This window comes from Apiospora hydei (genome assembly GCF_038363865.1).
Source record: "Apiospora hydei strain CBS 114990 chromosome Unknown utg000003l_segment0_segment0, whole genome shotgun sequence".
Taxonomy (NCBI): domain Eukaryota; kingdom Fungi; phylum Ascomycota; class Sordariomycetes; order Amphisphaeriales; family Apiosporaceae; genus Apiospora; species Apiospora hydei.
The window spans coordinates 1,303,936-1,322,734 of NW_027117362.1; the positions used below are offsets into that span (position 1 = coordinate 1,303,936).

Sequence of the window (18,799 nt, forward strand, 5' to 3'; positions counted from 1 at the left end):
CCCATTGCCGGGCCCATTGGCCCCAACGTTGCCCACGTGGCAGAATCCTGCGGGATTCTTTCGGGTCTCTTGCAGAGGGCCTGCGTCTCTTCCCCCTCTTTGTGTTCTCAAAGAGGCAATGAGAGGCGGGATGGCGTGCTCGTCAGACGGTTGTCGGCTTGTCGGAATCCACCCCCATAGAGTGGATGAGATGGATGAGCCGAACTCGGGCCAACGCTTGGGCGAAATATGGCAACGCAACCCCGGCGATCTCACCGTAGGATCCGGTCCACGTTCCGTGCGGGCAAGTGCGGATGACTGATGACTAACCCAGTCACATATCTCAACCTCGTCCGTGGCAGTATTAGAACCGACAGAGTCGAAATAGTCGTCCGGCAGCAGTCCCTCGTCTACTTGCTAACGTGTCACCACTTGCCATGGAACGTTTACGACTCTTCTTCGGGGTGAAATCCGTTCAAGTCATCACTTTTCTATACGGTGAGCAAGTAATCTTTTCGGTATCAATTACACCCCATTCCGAGCTCTGGACTTGGTTTCAAGCCATTTGGGTCGGGGGATTTCTTTCAATATCGACAGATCAAACATCATGTCGCCAGTCACGCTTGACAGCGCGGGTAATCACAATGTGGCCGAGGGTTGAGGTGCATTGTGTTCATGGGTCGTGTAGAACCCAGAGTATTAGTGTGTCCTATTCAACCCTTGTTCTTGTTTCTATGTTCGATTTGTTACCATGTCGACTCAATAAGAGAAAAAGACCCAGCCAGTGAACGGTTGCGTGGTATATACGGATTGTGGCAATGCAATGAAAATGAAGCCTGCTTTATCGAATTCGCTATACGATCATCGTACGATGGATACTACAGCCCGCCTAGGGCTGAGGGAGTGGAGGACGTTTCATTACCTAGGGGCTTAGCACATAAGCACTAGGCCGACACAGCCCTGGCGTCCCCCGTTAGCAGTAAGAGCTAATAAGCGAAACATGCCACTAACTGCCTAACCGGTAGTCGAAATGCTCTCCGATTGGTTCGTCGTTGTCTATGTCCCGCTGCAGCGGTTACTATATTACCGAGTGCCACGAGATCCCTGCTGCTGGAGACTCTTGATGTAGACCGCTGTTAGAATTAGCACATATATATAGGCATGAGTATTTCGATTAAAACCCTTTCCACATTACCATGTGGCAAGGGATGCCATTCTCATTCATTACCATTCGCATTGAGTTTCGGTCATCGCAATGACAATCACGATGGGCGGCCTGGGAGTATCCCCGGATACAGCTGCCGACAACCCATCCGCTAGTACGGCACAATCATCCCCAGCCAACCGCGATAGACCTGAGCCGAAAGGCCCAACATCGGTTGCATACAGACCAGTCCCTGCCGACGACGGCCAGAATGAACCCAAGACCGAGGGGGAGCCGGCGCGCCATCCAACCCCCGTCGAGGCTGCTGGGAAGCCGTGCAAGACTACACCTGGACCCTCGAGCTCCTTTCCCTCGTCCTCGCAATCGCCTCCACCGCCGCCATCTGCATCATCCTGGGCCTGTGGGACGGCTGCCTGCTCCGGGACTGGCCCCTGCCCATCCAGCCCAACTCGCTCGTCTCGGTCTTCTCGACGCTGGCCAAGACGGCCCTGGCCCTGCCCGTCGCCAGCGTCATCAGCCAGATGAAGTGGGTCTGGTTCGAGGAGCCGCGCCGCCTCGCCGACCTCCAGACCTTCGACCGCGCCAGCCGCGGCCCCTGGGGCGCACTGCAGCTCGTCTGGGACACCAAAGGCAGGGCCTGGATCACCAAGGCGGCGTGCATCTTGAGTATCGTGGCGTTGGCTTATGAGCCTACGGCGCAGCAGGTCCTTAGTTTCGAGTCCCGGGAGACTCCGTCGAATAATGCGACGGCCTCGCTCTCTATAGCGACGAACTGGACCGCCGCTTCTTTACAGACTGATGGCGATGACTTTTCCAGTATGTCGCGACAGTCGCCTCAGCGCCAAGTAATTTGAGATCATAAAACAGCTAACCCCAAGCTCTAGAACAAGTTGCAGTGCAAAGTCTCTTGCTAAGCGCCTTCGGCTCCAAAGCCCAAAACAACAGCGTGCCCCAATTCCAGTGCACCGCCCCGACGTGCCACTGGCAAAACGTCTCGACCCTAGGCGCCTGCTCGAAATGCCAAGGGGGCCCCCGGCCCGTGTCCTCGCTGGTCCGGAACGGGACCAACTTGTTCCTCGCGCGACCGCCGATCAGCGACTTGCCCGTCGGCCCGGCGACCATGACCAACGCCTCCGAGTTCCCCACGCTCGCGCTGCAGCCGCAGGTGTTCCGCTTCGACATGGACGCGCCCAACGGGATGCACATCCCCGACTACTCCCTCCCTGAAGTTCGCCGCGGTCAACTACACCGCCGCCGGCAACGCGGCGCCCAGCAACAGCAACGGCTGGACCTGGAAGCCGGGCGCGAGCGTCGACTACTACCTGTGCCGGATCCACCCGTGCGTGCAGACCTTCGAGGACGTCACGGTCCGCAACGGCGAGTACCAGGCCAGCAAGCCGACGGCGAAGTGGCTCGTGCAGGACGAGGCTGCTTCCAAGGAGCAAGACATGGTCATCCGGTACCGCACCGAGGAGGACGCCGGCTCCGCCCCGGACTGGTCCATCAGCTTCTACACCGCGGGAGAGGGTGAACTCGCTCCTCGGCAATATGCTGTCGGGAAGCATGCCCAAAGCGCCGCGGTCGCTCTCTTTTGGCCGGAACGGCGGCACCGAGTACGGCGTCACCCAGTACATCCTCGAGCACGGCCCGGACGCCGTCATGCGCTCCTTCGCCCAGATCCTGTCCGCCCAGATGCGTGACGAGGACAACCTGGCCGCGCAGAACGTGACCGGCGTCGCCCTCGAGCCGCAGACCTTCATCGTGGTCAACTGGGCCTGGATGGCGGGGCCGCTGGGCATCTTGGCGCTCACGGCCGCCACGCTCGTCTTCGCCATGGTTCGCAACGCGTCGCGCCCCTTGGCGTATAAGGAATCGGCCGTGGCGCTCTTGTCTTTGGGAGTCGGACACCTGGATGCGGACGAGCAGCACGTCAGGGGCAATCCGATGGGAGAACGGTATACGGCATACCAAGCAGAGGTCGTAGCGTCAGGGCTTGCGACCAAGCTGCACCGGGACTCGAATGGGGAGTACATGTTCGTCAAATGCTAGCAAGATCGACGATAGCTTAGTTATCAAAATGACAATTCCTACATCCCCTACTGGACAAACCTGACAACTCCACGTGTGCCACCCCTTTTATCCTCTACATATGCTATATGGGAGGCTTGTTTCTGCTGGGGTAACTTGGCATCGGATCAAAGTAAAAGGTAAAACAACCAAAAATAGCAGGCTTATGCGAAAGACCTGGAAGCGTTGAAGGTCTTCCAGAAGTGAAGTATGACAACATGAATGCGGTGAGCAGTAGCAAAAAGATTAAAACATACAACACCGAGGATTCCCAGGTCGTCACCGACCCTAGTACTAATTCGGCTCTCTGCTGCTTATATATGGGAGAGCGGACGGGATCCCTAGTATTCAGCAGGATATGGTCGTATGTGACAGAAATATCAGCTTTGAGGGATTATATTAGATGTCTGATGTCTCGCTCTCATCTGGTGGCCCTCATTGGTACTGTCTGACTTGGCCCTCCGTCCATTCCCAGAACTTGCACGTACCGTCATTTCCACCCTGCTGTGCCGACTTTGTCGCGTTTATGAGGTCTTTCCGGATTGCGGCTACACGGCCGAAGGGAATAACTATAATAACCGTTGTATTAGTATGATTAGCTACCCAAAACAGCCGCTAAAGATGGGCTCTCGTTCCGTTTCATACGTACCCCAGCTTCCGGAAAGACTGGTTTCCTTGGTCACCTGCGGCGAGAAAGCGGCGAAGAGCTGCGTGGCGGCTCCGCTGGGCACGGGGTAGAGGATCATCGAGTTCATGATCTTCATCGCGCGGCCCTGGGACCGGAACAGATCCGACTTGAGATTTCCGGGGTTCAGCGCGATGCTGACGACGCCGTCGGCCTGGTGACGCTTGGCCAACTCGACCGCGTAGGCCCAGGCGCCCGCTTTGCTGATGCCATACTTGTACAGCACGGGCTTCTCGACGTGGTAGTCCAGGTTGTCCATGTCGAAGGCCGTGTTCTTTTCCGCGTACATCTCCGTGCTCAGGGACGATACCCAGACGACGCGGACGGTGCCGACCGGGGCCGACTTGGCCGTGGCGACGAGGGTGGGCGTCAGCAGTTTGGTGAACAGGTACGTGGCTATGAAGTTGACGCCCAGCTGCTGCTCGTAGCCTTGGACCGTCTTGGGGACGTCGGCCGACCCGGCCATGACGCCCGCGTTGTTGAAGAGTGCGTGCAGCTGGGTCTCCTGCCTGAGGAACGTATCCACGGCGGGCTTGACCGCCCGCAGGTCGTTGTAGTCGATGGGAATGAAGGCCAGGGAGCCCGAAGAGCTGGGGTGGGCCTTCTGGATATCGGCGATGGCCTGGTTGGCCTTGGATTCGGTGCGCGCGAAGATGTACACCTTGGCGTTCTTGGCATACAAGCTGCGAGCTACTTCTTTGCCCAGGCCGGTGTTTGCGCCAGAAACAATGTAGACCTATAGATATGACGGCACGGTCGGGTCAAACCATGATTCTCGGATTTTGCTATATCAGAGGCGGAAAATGCATAAGCAACTCACTTTGCCTTTCAAGTCGGGCAGTGGCTGGTCAGTAAAGGTGGGTTTTTGAGGGAAGAACTGCGTTATCATGCCCATCTTGGCGGTATTGGCGTGAAGGTGTAACCTACAGTAGCTTATACGGTGCGATACAGGCCAGTGCAATGAGCGAGTGGCGAACCAGAGAGAATCTCGAACGGATGAGGAATGGAACTGTAATGAGTCGAAATGTACAGTCTTTGATCCTTCAGCACATTGGTAGCACAAAGAACTATTGTACGCCATATGCAGGGAGGGCTTTAAATCCGTGTGGCGTTGGCCAAACCCCGAAGTCTCCGTAGCCTACATTGACGCCGTCGTCCTTTCACCATCCCTCTCCCCGAGATGATGAGGCACAAGAGCCACCTGGTCAACACCCTCCTGCCCACGCTCGAGGCCGCCACCCCGGGGTCCGGCGCCTACCTCAACGAGATGGACCCCCTGTACAAGGGCGACTGGAAGAAGGAGTTCTACGGCGCAAACTACGACAGGCTCCTGAAGATCAAGAAAAAGTACGACCCCGACCAGCTCTTATACGGGCTCACTTCGGTCGGGGAGCGACCGGACCATTGTCGACGCCGAGGGACGACTTTGCTCCAAGGGCTATTAGGATGGGCGGGCGACTACTGTGAAGAGCAACTTGAGAGTTATTAGACCTATCGATTTCTTATGTTTCAGTGTACTAGAATATGTAGAAGGGGTAGCTTGGTATATACTTAAACGTCAGTTTTCTATATGCAACATGAGACCAAGTGGGTTTGCATACCAGTAAATTCACCAATGTGAAAGTCAACGGCGCTTCAAGCCTCTTCAAAAAGTGTACGAGGAATAGAATTTGCTGTCAACTTGATGAGCTCGTACTCTTTGTAATATGGGGTTGATGCCAGCGGTGCCCAAGCCAGCCACCCTTTCTCGGACCACCACACCGACTCGACTCAGAGCCCGCCGGCCCGATCGCTCTGGAGGGCAGAGGGACAGAAGCGTACCAGGCACTGCCCAGGTGCTTCCGTCATATCGGCTCGCCCGACATAGCCGACAGCCCGACCCATCCACAGCTGCAAAAGTCCACCAAGAGACGTCGCACACTGAATGGCACAAGTCACTGTCTGACTGAAGGCAACAACGTTCACAGGATTTGTAGTATTAGAGGAAGAAGGGAAGAAAGGGGGCCTGAACCCCGTCTACAACCCTTCCTTATCCAACAAATATGTACACTGGGGAGCCGACAACGCCACACCACCAATCTGGTTGGCTGGGTTGGTTCTCATGGCAACAACTATGTTCTCTCTCTTCCTCCTCCGCCGCCTCCTTCTTCCTCTCTATCGCTACACCTTCTCCCTCTCCATCTCTACACCTTCTCCCTCTCCTCTCTTTCTCTGTCTAAGAACTCGCGAATATGTAATAGGCAGCTCTCTCTGTGTCTCTCTTCCTCCCACTACACAACCCCCGAGTGGGGATCCTCCTTGTGTGTGTACATCTTCTCTTCTTTTATCCCCTAACCAGGTGTGCGTGTATGTGTGCCGCTACGCTATGGTGTGAAAGACCCATGGCGGCGGATATACAACAGCAACCACCATTAGCGAATAGATAAAACCGCTTCCTGCATACACTGCGCCAGAGCAGTGGCCCAATAGGTAGGCGGCACTCGGCACAGCAAGCGGAGTGGTATGGGAAAAAAGTAAATACAAGAATCTTAAGGGTGAATGCCGGAGAGGGTGGATTACAAATATTTTATGTATCATATCCCCTCATTATCAATCAGACCAACCGATGGGAAAAAAACCAAAACCAAAAAAAAACACAGATGTGAAGTAGAAAGAGGTGTTGATTCAACAAGGTGCAAGGAAAAGGAAAATGGGCAGCTGTCGATGCTGGATGCTGGTGACGGGGCGATTCGAGTCGCTGTCGGAGGAGAACAAAGGAGAAATGCAGCAGTGGGCATGCAATGCGTAGCATCGAGTGTGAGGTAAGTACAAACGCACGAAACAAAACTGTATGGGTATCAATCGTGTACAGTACTCGGGGGACGAACGAGGCCGTTGGCCATACAGGGCAGGCAGAGATCATCCCTTCCGAGTGTCATCGGCATTGCTTCAAGACGTATACTTTCGGTGGGCATCTTCGAGGGCTGCGACATTGTTAGCTTTCACATCCACGCAAGACCCATCGGTGATCAGTCAGTCGGCTTACCATGTAGTGTCATCGTTTGTCCGGCACGATCCTCGCATGCGATCTGCAAGCCACTCCCAAAGACAAAGTCGAGCACGACACTGTTCGGAAGCTCCTGGACATCAGCATCAGGGATGTAGGGGAGACGGAAGTCGCTCATGTGGTAGCGCTTCGTGCCAACGGCCCTATCCTTGGCTGTGGGGGCATGACCTTGCAGGGCGCTCAACACGAGGAACCCGGCCGAGTCCAAACACAAGCTCCGGCGCTTCCACAGGAGGTTGTCGGGGAACTGCACGTTCACATCGCCCAAATACGACGACACGAGAGACTCCTCGTTTATTATCGGCTTCGTCGAAACAGTCGGCTCCGGGGGCGGAGGTGCCACGGTATTCACACCGTCGTCCTCTTCCGCTACCGTAGGGGATATACTAGGCGATTGGGCTTTTCGGCCGCCACTTAGTGAGCTTGATAGTCGGCGCATAAGACGCGAAGCGGTACTCTGCTTTTCGCCTTTCCCGTCGGTCTCGCTGATTGAGGACGGGGACATACCGGCCGGCGTGTCGCGCTCGCGGCTCATGGAGCGGCGACTGGACATTGAAAGTCGGCGGGCGATGCTGCCACTGCTGCTGTGATGGGCCGAAGCGGGCCTCGAAGAGGCGGCGGGAGAAGGAGCGCCAAGGTTGTCGACCGAGTTCGAGTGACTCGAAACAGAAGTCCGACGGTCCTTGATGAAGCCCTTGACAATACTCAAGGACGTTCTGCGCTTATTCTCGGTTCCATTTTCCGTCTCGAGTTTCGAGTTTCGTCGTTCCAGAATCGTCTCTTTCGGTTGCTCGACGATGGTCGGGGCATCGGCAAGTGGCGCATCAGCGGAGTCGGAAGCTGGTTCCTGGGCGGGTTCGGCCTTTTGGTGTTCGACCACGATAGGTGATTGCTTGAGGTTGGCGGCATCGTAAGCTTTATGTTCGTCACGAGAAACAGGCCTCTTAAGGGAATGGTTGTCCACCGTCTCGCACGATCCTTGCGGTAACCTGGACAGCTTCTGGCCGGCCTCGAGGTGCATAGGAGACTGATAAGGTAGGGTTGGGGGTTCAAATACCGATAGCCTGCTCTGGACAGAGGCTGAGCGATCACGCTTAGTGGTACGACTCTGGTCCGGCGAGCCCTCACGAGACTCTTCAGGCGAAGCATCTGGGGCTTTGACAGAGCCAGCAGCGTCAGTTACAGAGGGAGACACGGACGGTTCCCTGATGCTCGCCGACTTCCGCACCGGAAAGAATGCCGCGGAGGGAGTAGTCGGCCTATTCCGGGCGGCGGCAACGGCTGGAGCCTGGCCGGCGGCTTGCTTCGCCTCCTTCTCCTTGCCAGCCATCTGTTCCAGGGCCTTGATCCGCTGGGAGATGCTGGATCCCACAGAAGGGGCCGGCTTAGACTGCATGCTGGCGTTGGAAGACTGTCGTGAGAGGTTGCCGTTGTTCATTGAGACGCTGCGCAGACTGCCAAATCTGCTGTTTCCGGGTACGAGTAGAGAGTTACGAATCGGATTAGACACGGCTCGCGGCAGCGTTGGAACTTGTGACTTTCTAGGGCTTGTACTGGGGAATACCGGGGTGATGGGAGATTTGGCAACTGTCATAGACTGGGCGTGTTGTACCGTCGCAGTCTGCAGCTCGTCCAAGAGCGCTTCGTCGAGGAGAGGGTCGGGTGCGTCGGAGTGAGGGGTATCTCTGGCGAGTTCGGCTCGAGCAGGGTCGATGGCGGAGGGTTTGCGCTTTACTTTGGATGGCAGTTCCGGGGTTACTTGTTCAGCGCCAGCAGCAGCTTTCGACTCCTCAGTAGGTTGAACCTTCTCCGAGGGAACATCAGAAGACGAAGGGATGACCTCAGCCACGACAGGGATAGCCTCAGCAAATGAAGCTTTCCGGAGATCCTGAGTTGAAAACCTAGACTTTAAATTCGGTGTTGCGGGCGACGAAGGCTCGTTACTTGAGAACCTGGAAAGTGGTACGCCATAGGGGGGACTTGGGCGAGGGCTCATCTTGATTCAGTGGGGCTACCTCTTGGCTGCGAGATTGCGGAATTTGAACCTCAATTTTGGATTCATCGGTAGCTGCTGTGGCTTCCTTGGGGGACGCTGCTGATGCTGCCGTGACATTTACGGCCTGCCGCTCATTCTCCGAAGGCTTGGGAGATCCTTCAGCCAATGGCTCCTCCGAGGCCTCTGAGACATCCGGCTTCTCGTCTGCAGCCTCATGCTGCACAACTGGGCTGTCGGCAGTTTCATTATTGTTCGGGATGGTGGCCGATGCGAGGGGTTCCGCCTCACGTGGCTCGTTCTCCATATAGTGCACCTCGTCGTTGGGTATGTCTTGATTTTCGGGACCCGGTGGACCGTCGTCGGCATCTATCCCCGTGTCCTTTGCTGCATATTGAACGGTCTCGTCTGTGGACTCGGATAGAGAAGAGGCCTTTGTCGACACGCCAACTTCAGAGGACCCAACCGTTGGCGAAGGTGGATGCGAAGCTGTGGATGTATCTTCCGTATTGGCCTCGCTGTGCATTGGTAGAGTAGGCAGTTCAGGTTGTTCGGTCCCGGTTGTCGCTGGTTCCACATCGAGTTTATCGTGACTTTGATCATCATCCCCATCTATACGATCTTCTGGTGGTTGCACATCCATTGCAGTGCTCTCTGTCTTTGGGGGTTCAGGCTCGGGAACTACCTCGGTCGGCAGCAGGCTCAGCTTCTTCTTTTTCTCCCTGAGTTTCATGGCTTTCATAAGACGGGCTTTCTCAGGTGTCATCTTATTCTTGTCGGCTAAAGCTGAGGACCCTTTGAGGGAAGCGCCCGAGCTTGTTGCGGGTCGCGCCGGTAGTACTAATGTAGTATTAGTACTATTGGCAGCGCCCGGGTTCTGATGATCCTCATGGGCTGCAGCCGACGTGGCATTTGTTGTGGAATTCCCTTGCTCCTTTTGGTTCATCTCCTCTTCTTCCATTTTGTGCTCCGCTTTGTTCTTCTTCACGGCTTTTGCCAGCTTGAAGCCGGCCGGGAGGGCGGCAATGGGTCTATAGTTGCCAGATGTATGCGGCCTCAAATTCGCATCCATCGAGGGGCGGGGCGCCAACTTGACCTTGGGCTTGCCATACGGGTAGGACGAATAGGTGTGTAGCTCCGGCCGCGTGAGCTGCGAAGACTGGCGCCTGGGCGGCTCAATATCGAATTCCGACTTGGAGGGTGAGGCTGGTTGGGCTATTGCTCCTGAGAAGGTCGCTGGGTCAGGGATGGATGCAAAATCCGGACCTTGTGGGTCTGTAATTTGCTGACGATCCAAGACCACCGGCGGTTCTGGAGTCGATAAAGGAGGTGAATGTGGAGTGGTCTCGCTGCCGTCTTCGTTTTCTTCCTCGTCATGAACAATTGATTGCCTCTTCCTTTCTCTCTCCTCCTCCTCCTCTTCTTCTGTAATTTCCATCAAACGCCGCCTGCGGAGGGAACTTGTCGAGGACGACGTCGAGCCCGTCGCAGTGTGCAAGGAGCAAGCTGCTGAAAGCTTGGTGTCCTTGAGGTCCTTCGCATTCGTGAGCTCGAAAGTTGTGTTGAACGGCTGGAAATTGTCGCAAACGGCGTTGAAATGGACTGTTGCTCGGGCTATGTATGCGGTGAAACGTGTGTGATTAGCTTGGTGATTGCCTCAAAGCCTATCTGTATCCTTGCCGGGGTGCGTGCAGAGTCAACATGCGGCAGGTGAAGGTTGCGCGTAGGTACATAGTTGCTGCGCCAGACGAAAGAGGAAACTTTCTTACCTTGCACAAGCCTTGAACAGCCTTCCGGTTGGTACTTGACAATGACGTTTCTTCGCCGGTATTTCAAGAAGCCGTACAACGGTGACGCTTCCTCATACTGGGCAATGGACTTGCGCATCTCTACAATGCCCGTCGTCCCCCGGCTGTGCAGCTCAACTTCATCGCGACTCGCATATTTGAGGAGGAACCTGTTGCGCACGGGTTAGTAACCAGGCACATGGGACGATAATCGTGCTGGGGTGGCCGATCCGGAGACAAAGTAGATCGAGCTCTGGTCGAGCCAGTCGTGGCATGCTTGTAACTCCGTATCCAGCCAGGGAAAGGATGTGTGATTGAACATACCAGCCGCCTGGTTCAGCATTCGCAGCTTCATGCGCCTCCTTGATGGCTGCACTGTCCAATCCCCCCAACGACATTATTTCGTCTTCGCGATGCGAGATCAGTCTCGTAGAGTGGAAGGAAGTGGAAGTGGAAGTCGGCACAGAGTCTATTCGGAAGAGCGGTGCAAGGTCGCGCGAGTATATTGTTGTTCTAGCGAGCAAACAGTCCCAATGTCTTTCCCAGCATCGGCAACCAGTCGGATCCGGCGCTGTTCGCAGCCAATTCGTCGTTCTACTTCTTCGGGGAGGGAGAAACCGAGGTTGTCTGTTGAAGAGCTTCCGACATCTAGTCGACGGCTGAGGTGGGAAGCGACAGCATTCGGCGGCGGGTGGAGGCCTTTCCGGGTGGACAGCAAGCAATGGAAGTGGAAGCGATTGCCCAAGATGCGCACACACGAAAACAAAAGCACGCGAAAAAAAACAACAACAGGCCTACGCTGTCTAACAGAAATTTCCCTTGCTCTTTTGCTCGAACGGTCCAGGCAAATGGAAGAGACGACAAGCCGGTTCTGGTGATTAGGAATCAAGCGTGGAAGCACAAAGCTCCTCCTGCAAGACTGGGGGGTTTCTGGCGTCTGAGCGGGACAAGCCAATTATTTCGCCGAAGGATATTGATAGGGGTCGAGCAAAGACGACTAGCGCTTGTGATGGTACGGCAGGGGAACCGGGATGCCGCGCTGCGACTTCTGCGAGGGGAGAGGGTTGCAGCAGAATAGGCTTCCCAACTAGGTTAGGAACGATGGTCGGATGTGATTCGAGGTTGCGACGGATTAGATAATGGGACAGGGGGTTGGTTAGGTGCAGTCAGTCGCAGTCAGGATGTGACAGCTGGAATCCTAGTTGAATTGGCAATGATGAGCTATCAGACGAATGACGAAGTGCAGCAACGACACACAAGCAAAGAAAGCAGCTGAATCAATTAACCCACGAGTCGCAAGATACTTTGATAGGCAGGTAATGTGTGTGTAGTTAAGAGAAAAGGAAGAAAAGAACCCAAGTGATGGGGCCCGCAGATTGGGGAAGGTGGGCGGGCAAGCGGGCAAGCGGGCAGACGGCCAGGGCTTACATCCATACTGCAGAGTAGACCCCTAGAAGAAGCTACCTGCTACCTAACGTTAGGTCCTCCTTAGGACAACGAGATACGTGTAGGCAAAAAGAAATACCTACAAGGCCAATCGATTGGGCTGAAGCGAGCACGATACGATGGACGAAATGCAGACAATCAGTCTCCAGTGGCTGCAGCGCACGCAAAGCAGATGCGGTGCCCAAGATGCTGTGGAGGCAAGCGGGTTGGCGAAAATAGTCCACGTCGAAGCGGTTTAGTGGCTGCAGTGGTCGGAAGGGGGGTTGAGAGGATCCGCAGCCGGCTACCACTCACATCTCGACATTCCGCCCAACCCATGCAAGGTGTTCACACTAGGCCACAGCTACTGCCAGGGGCTTGCAGGCTTGATTATCTTCAATCTTACTGCCACGAGTTCGTCGTGAAGCGAAACCCGCAAATGGCGAAGATCGGGCTAAGCGCGTCCGCACACTTACAATAAGTACATTGGTTTAAGGATGTATCAGCTTGGAGCCCGGCACGCATCTGGATCTTGCTATCGTTACTTCGTTTTGTCGTATGTTGCATTTCCGCTGTTTGTAATATCAGTCATGTCCTGCCGGCAATCTTGATGCCAGAGGGATGAAATTGAAGCGCAGTAGAGTCCTCCTTCCTGAATCATCGAGTTTTGAAGACCGCGCACGTGCTGAGGTTGGACCGGACCGTGTTCACGCATCTCGTGTCTCAATCATCATGGTTGGATGTGACCTTGTCCTCCGAAACAGCCGGACTCCGGCTGCCGATGACTGAGCAAGTCCATGACGGCAAGAGCGCCCATAGCATCCATCAGTGGCAGCGTCTTCCAAGTCTTGATGAGTGAGCTATCACTGTACGCCCTTTTGGTTATTCTATTTCGAAGGCCTGAAAATCTGTCAAGGTGCTGGCTGGCAAGCCGTATGTAGGGACCCTCGGTACATAAGTTCGTCCAGACTCCACCAGCTCTTCCTCCGCGCTGTCGTCTCGAGACTTCATCGTGTCTTCCGTTGCGAGTTCCAGAACGCGGGCCAACTAGCCATGATCCAGAAGCTGAATCCCGCCGGCACACATGTTACACCTACTACTGCGCATGACCGAAACCCTCTCTGCACGATCTTGCATGGGCTAGCGCGCGTGGTACCTTTTGGGGAACTCCCGCTTCTCGTGTACCCCACCAAGAAAGATCGAACCGAGATACGGATGAACTGCCCCTAGGCAATTGTGGTCTGTATAGTGTTATTGAAAAATGGAATCACGTATTGCCCAAGAGTTTCCAACTTCTAGGATATTGATATATAACAGGAGCATAGGAGAGCTTCGGACAGTACAGCAGCTTGTTTTCATTCTCTAATCGCAACTCCATAGGTAAGGGAATAGAAAAACGCCGATGCAGCCAACCATTTCCGGAGATTATTGTGCGGACAAAGTTCCGGGTCACCACACCTGCATGTGCTCGCTTACAGGCTGGTAAGCGGAAGAAAAAACCTAGATGTTCCCAATCCATTCTCTCCCCGGAAAAGTTTCAATCACTACCTACATATTTCAGATCTCCTTTTTCCTTCTCGTGATAGTCTTTCACAACGCCTGCCATGAATCCATCCATCTATCGACTTGACAAACCCACTCACCTACTTACCGGCCGGCCGGCATTACTGGCATCATGACATCTCTTACAACTGACGTGTCGTGTCGCCCTCAAAGCAAGAAAGACCATAACTCTCTCCCGCGCCTCGGAAACAATAGCCTGCTACACATGGTGGATCTCCATTGACTGGCTACATACCTGGTGACCAGTTTGCGGCAGAAGACCGCGCAACTTGTTTTATGTACGCTTTGATCCCGCACCCTTTCCTACATCCCTACCCGCATGCAAAGCTGGGGCTTGGTACAGTCGAATCAGATCCCGGCATCGCCATGCGGGAAAGCACGCCCGCCCACGTCTCCACAAACCAGTGATCAGCCCCCCGAACGATGCGTTACTGCGCGATGGGCAAACAAACAAGAAACAACGAGCCCTGCCCGCTGTTTTCGGAAGCTGGTTTGGTGATATCGACGCCTACCGAAAATGTGACATTGACCTTTCACAATCCGCAATCTGTGCAGCAAGTCACCTGCGGGGAAGGTGCGGTCATAGCTGCAGCTTCACAACCTCTCTTGATTGGAAGGGCTTCGTGACATTTCCCGCTTCGTAGGATGCGTGCTAGTGCAATGTGAGCAAATTGAAGCCTTCTCTAGGATTATGATATATCTTACGCCACCTTGTTGATCCCGAGATCAGAGGCGCTCAATAAACATCAATAGAGGTTGCCATATGACGAGACGATGGCAGTAGAAAGCAGGCATGGTGCTGTGGGAAGGCGCATTCGGGATTTGTCACCAAATCATCCATGAAGCAGCCAAAGGCTCTGCTGCTCATGATTGGATCTGCTTAACTTCCCAAAGCTTTGGGACATGACGCCCCAGATCGTGGTTGCCTATGCGAATTACTTACCAGAGACAGATCTCTCCTCAACTCATGATCATCTGGCCTATGAGCGCAATGCCATCTGTGATGGCAAACTGTAAAAGAGAAAGGAATCAGTTTCCTGTAAACGCGTTTCCATCCAGTCACTGTTAATACACCTTCGCCGCACCCAAACTTGGAGTATGAAGTAGGCGAACGAGTTCGCGAAGGGCAAGGTGATATCATCGCAGGAAGTTAAGGAGACAAGTTGCATGTTTAATTTTATCAAAGCGAAGGAAGTTGACGCAAAAGGGGACACCCAAGGGATTCCATCCATGCCTCGTTGACCTCAGATTCCCCTGGATATGTGGATGAAAACTGCCAACTTCGATATTGTGTCCCGTTTGACCGCCATCCAGTTGGATTTGAGATTTCATTGCATGACTCTGGCAAAGAGCTGGGGATGGCTACCAGGGCAAGACCACTACCACAAGCATCAAGTCACACACACCATGAACCGATTACACGTCAAATATCACTCATCGATCAACAGGGAGCACGCGAACATCGTAAAGTCAAGAATGTACATCCTTATATCATTCCGGTCCACCCAAGAGCGCTTGCTTTCTCTCGCTATTTCCACCGGTGCTTCTCGTCCTTAGTTCTTGTTTGTTTTCATGAGCCTGCTGCCTACTCCTATACAGATACACAACTATCGCAGCGGCGGAAAGATAGAGAGAAAAAAGAGTAAAACGCGTGCGTCCGCCGCTGAGAATGGTTCTTGAAAGCCTAGAAGCCGCTTGCCAATTCTACCGTGCCGTCTCGCTTTGGGGGCATCACCCGGGGCCAGTCAGAAAGGGACAAGATCCCGTAACGCCCCGTCGTGAATTCTCATCCGTGTACAAGTGTATGTTCAAAATACCAGCGATCCGTTTCTCTTCGATTTTTTATCGGTGGATGTCAAAAACTCCAACGGGGATATCGTCGAACCGGCACCCCTCAAGATAGCAACAATCGAAACCATTGACGCGCATTGTAACCGGTGGCACCCATGAGGCTCAGCAATTTCCAACGGTCGGTCGTCATGATGATTCTTTCGTCGCTTCCTTCACCTTGTCGGGCAGATGGATCTCGGGCAGATCGGCGGACTCGAGACGTCCAGTATCCGCGTGGTCGGGAGGAGGCTCCGCAACTTCGGGTGCATCGCTAAAGTCCGGGATCGGGGCCTCTTCTTCCACAGCAGAATCCAGGGTGGTGGGTGTGAAGGCTTCGGGGTTATCGTTGATAACGGGTATGGGATCATGACCACGCCCGCTGTTGCTGGCCGAGATACCGATCGCCGGGTTTCCTCCATCGGCAATCTTCTGCTTGGTCGAGCTCAAGATCTTTTCAGACTCGCTGACTTTTCCAGTCGGAGCGTTAGATTCTCCCTCTACACCAAGAGACTTGTCCTTCTGGTTTTCCAGCAGAGCCGCCTTGTCGAAGCGCACGACCATACATGAGAGGTTGTCGGTACTAAACCGGGCCAGGGCATGATCAACGAGCTGCTTCGCAGCCGCGCCAGGGTCTGATGACTCTCGCACCAGGTCCACAGCTTCTTGATCCGAGCAGACATCCCACAGCTAGGCGAATGTTAGCAAGTAAAAGAGAAGAGAAAGGTGGATCATAATACTTACACCGTCGCAGGCAATAATCACAAACTCGTCCATCTCGGCCTGGATTACCGTCTCGGTTGTGTATGGGTGCCCGGTCACCAGATCCTTCATATAGGTATCTCCTAGCGCACGCGTGACAGCCAACACACCGTTGACGCGGTTGTTAAGAATCAGGCCGCCGGCATTGGCAATCCGCTTTCCCTCATTCTCATCACTGCCCTTGTGGTCGTAGGACAGACGAAGCGCCTTTCCGTTGCGGCAGAGGATGATTCGTGCGTCGCCGACATTTGCGGTGTAGAGAACTCGTTGTCTCGCGGCTGTTGGTTTTAGCTTAGCATGAGCAGACTCCGGGATGGCGTTGGAGGTGTCATTGTCTTCAGACTTACCGTCTTTAGACTTTGACGGATCCGTAGCCTTGAGGCTGCCGCGGCGGCGGGCGCAATGGCCTGCGATCCGGTGGCAGAACTAGAACTAGGGACACGGTCCTCCCAGCGCAGCACTGCGACTGCAGCAGTGCAGCCACTGTTCTTAAGAGGGAGCTTTTCCAGCTGGTTATCAACACTGGTGAAGGTCTGGTCCAAGAGCTCGGGGATGGGCACGTTGGGGTTTCGTTTTATAATGTCTTCCAGGAGGATGTGGAGCTTCTTCCCGCACCAGTCAGCAGCGAAGGTTCCGGCATGGCCATCGAAGATAGCGAAGTAGCCATTGTCCGTCTCAACCATATCCTGCGAGGCGATCGACTCGCTCGGTGCTTCGCCATCTTCGCTGGGCTCGTGCGACTTTGAGCTCTTTGCATCGGCCTCGGCAGCCAGCATGGGCGCAGGGGTGTGGAGAAAGTTGTACAAGAAGGCATGCGTATCCTCCATGGTACGCCGGCATTTCTTATTGCGGTCTTCCCAAACACCGACGCGGAAAGTCGAACGGGGGCCAGGCAGAGATTCGCCCGCCGAGTTGTTGTGCTGACCCTGGGGGACAGCCAAGGCTGGGTCCTGCTTGCCCAGCTTTTGCAGGGCCGTTTGCGTATTCATGTCGCTGTTGGATCGACCGACTTGGGAAAAGTTGAGAGAGTTTTTGGCGCTGGCTATGAGACTACTGGCCTTGGAGCCAACACCGCTGCTCCTGCGCTTCTTCTCGACGTCGCCCTGGCGGCCCGAGGGGCTGCCATTGCCACTGCGCTTTTCGCCACTGGCGGCCTGATCGCTGGATTTTATGGAGACCGGGGAGGAGCTTTCGTTCTTGGAGTCGGGAGAAGGCGACTTCTTTCCGGCGTTGGGCGTCTCTACAGCCGAGTCGGATTTGGAGGAAGAGCCGCCACCAAACATCCTATTCAGCAGACCTCCGTGAGAGGAGAGACTGCGTCGCTTGTTCCCTGCCAGATTTGTGACGGTGGAGAATTCGAGGAAATGCGATGGTCGGGATAGCGAATCAATACGAGATAATCCGCTGTGATGTGTAAATGGGGGTGTCGCGTGGTAGTGACGTCGTAGGTTGCGGCTGGGGCGAGGGTGGATTGGCCGAATGCAGGCACAGCTTACGGTATGCTCTCGAAGAAAGCCCTCTTCAGGTAATTGATCGCCTGTCCTGATGAAGGGAAAAGGTCAGCTGAGACAGAATCAAAACGCCAACAGGATGTTGATCTAGATGGGCAACGATGTTTGTTGTTGGTGTTGCACTTGTTTGTGTTTGATGCAGTGGGAGGAAACAAGGTTGATGCAGTGCCGTTGGTTGGTAGGCAGAATCGGGAGAGGTCAATACAATAGGTAGCTGGAATCAATAACCCATAGTAAGGCGGCTGGCTGGTGGAGGTTGAGGGGTAGATTAAGTAAGTCGGGTCAGGACCGTCAGGACCGTCAGGTACTTGATGGGTTCAATACTAGGGTGGCGCTGGCTCTCTCGCTCTTGGCTCTTCTCTTTTGGTCTGAGGCCTGGCCTTGTTCTTGTGCAAGTGGATTCACCGGGGGATGGAGGGATTGATTGTGCTAGGGTAGGTAGGCCGGGCTGTGTGCTCGCGCATCTTGCTGGCACTGGCTGCAAGTGACGTCTGGTTTAAAGCCGGACCGTTGGTGTCAGAGGCAGAGAGGCACCCTCGCTTGACAGGCGCCTAAGATTAGGGTGCCCCCGGACGAATTCCCTTCAATGGAATGTTCAGGGTCTGCTCCCCCAGTTCTGGGGGAAGGTTGGGTTTCTTTGATTGAGGCATGCCATGCGCTTGCAAACAATGAGGTGTGGAAACGGATAGGATACATGAGATAAAATCAATGGCTACTAACCTTACTTTGTGCTGGGGGTACACCATGGACGGACCTGCAACTGTACAAAGCTAAATAAGAAATGATATTTCTTTACACAGAAACATGGACAGAGATAGAGCAAGTGACGTGGGGAGGGGAGCGAGGGGAGCGAGTTCAATGTTAGGGACAATGGGAGGAGACAACAATGAACCAGGTTCGTTCTCTCGACAAGGGCGCCTTCCGCCTTAGGGCAACGGACAGTGAAGCAGCAGCAGAACAGGACAATCAGGACAGTGAACAGACCCGGC

General features: G+C 54.6%; 7 protein-coding genes across 7 annotated transcripts; 3 read left to right on the forward strand and 4 right to left on the reverse strand.

Moving 5' to 3' along the window:
• Window positions 1–1,246: 1,246 nt before the first annotated feature.
• Window positions 1,247–2,675, forward strand: PG997_002230 (uncharacterized protein; the record flags this gene model as incomplete). Its single annotated transcript, XM_066806545.1, has 3 exons — window positions 1,247–1,298; window positions 1,418–1,960; window positions 2,029–2,675. The coding sequence occupies 3 exons, from the start codon at window positions 1,247–1,249 to the stop codon at window positions 2,673–2,675; spliced, it is 1,242 nt and encodes a 413-aa protein (XP_066673841.1).
• Window positions 2,676–2,692: 17 nt separating this feature from the next.
• PG997_002231 (C6 and c2h2 transcription factor) lies at window positions 2,693–3,193 on the forward strand (the record flags this gene model as incomplete). Its single annotated transcript, XM_066806546.1, has 1 exon — window positions 2,693–3,193. The coding sequence occupies one exon, from the start codon at window positions 2,693–2,695 to the stop codon at window positions 3,191–3,193; it is 501 nt and encodes a 166-aa protein (XP_066673842.1).
• A 453-nt stretch (window positions 3,194–3,646) lies between these two features.
• On the reverse strand, window positions 3,647–4,791 carry PG997_002232 (estradiol 17 beta-dehydrogenase; the record flags this gene model as incomplete). Its single annotated transcript, XM_066806547.1, has 3 exons — window positions 3,647–3,780; window positions 3,861–4,632; window positions 4,717–4,791. 3 exons carry the CDS (start codon window positions 4,789–4,791, stop codon window positions 3,647–3,649), a joined length of 981 nt encoding a protein of 326 aa, XP_066673843.1.
• Window positions 4,792–5,076: 285 nt separating this feature from the next.
• On the forward strand, window positions 5,077–5,385 carry PG997_002233 (uncharacterized protein; the record flags this gene model as incomplete). The annotated part of the gene is made up of 1 exon (XM_066806548.1): window positions 5,077–5,385. The coding sequence occupies one exon, from the start codon at window positions 5,077–5,079 to the stop codon at window positions 5,383–5,385; it is 309 nt and encodes a 102-aa protein (XP_066673844.1).
• Window positions 5,386–6,904: 1,519 nt separating this feature from the next.
• Window positions 6,905–8,380, reverse strand: PG997_002234 (gpi-anchored cell surface glycoprotein; the record flags this gene model as incomplete). Its single annotated transcript, XM_066806549.1, has 1 exon — window positions 6,905–8,380. The coding sequence occupies one exon, from the start codon at window positions 8,378–8,380 to the stop codon at window positions 6,905–6,907; it is 1,476 nt and encodes a 491-aa protein (XP_066673845.1).
• Window positions 8,381–8,882: 502 nt separating this feature from the next.
• On the reverse strand, window positions 8,883–10,822 carry PG997_002235 (uncharacterized protein; the record flags this gene model as incomplete). The annotated part of the gene is made up of 2 exons (XM_066806550.1): window positions 8,883–10,537; window positions 10,705–10,822. The coding sequence occupies 2 exons, from the start codon at window positions 10,820–10,822 to the stop codon at window positions 8,883–8,885; spliced, it is 1,773 nt and encodes a 590-aa protein (XP_066673846.1).
• A 4,865-nt stretch (window positions 10,823–15,687) lies between these two features.
• On the reverse strand, window positions 15,688–17,582 carry PG997_002236 (uncharacterized protein; the record flags this gene model as incomplete). The annotated part of the gene is made up of 3 exons (XM_066806551.1): window positions 15,688–16,227; window positions 16,282–16,577; window positions 16,643–17,582. 3 exons carry the CDS (start codon window positions 17,580–17,582, stop codon window positions 15,688–15,690), a joined length of 1,776 nt encoding a protein of 591 aa, XP_066673847.1.
• Window positions 17,583–18,799: the final 1,217 nt, after the last annotated feature.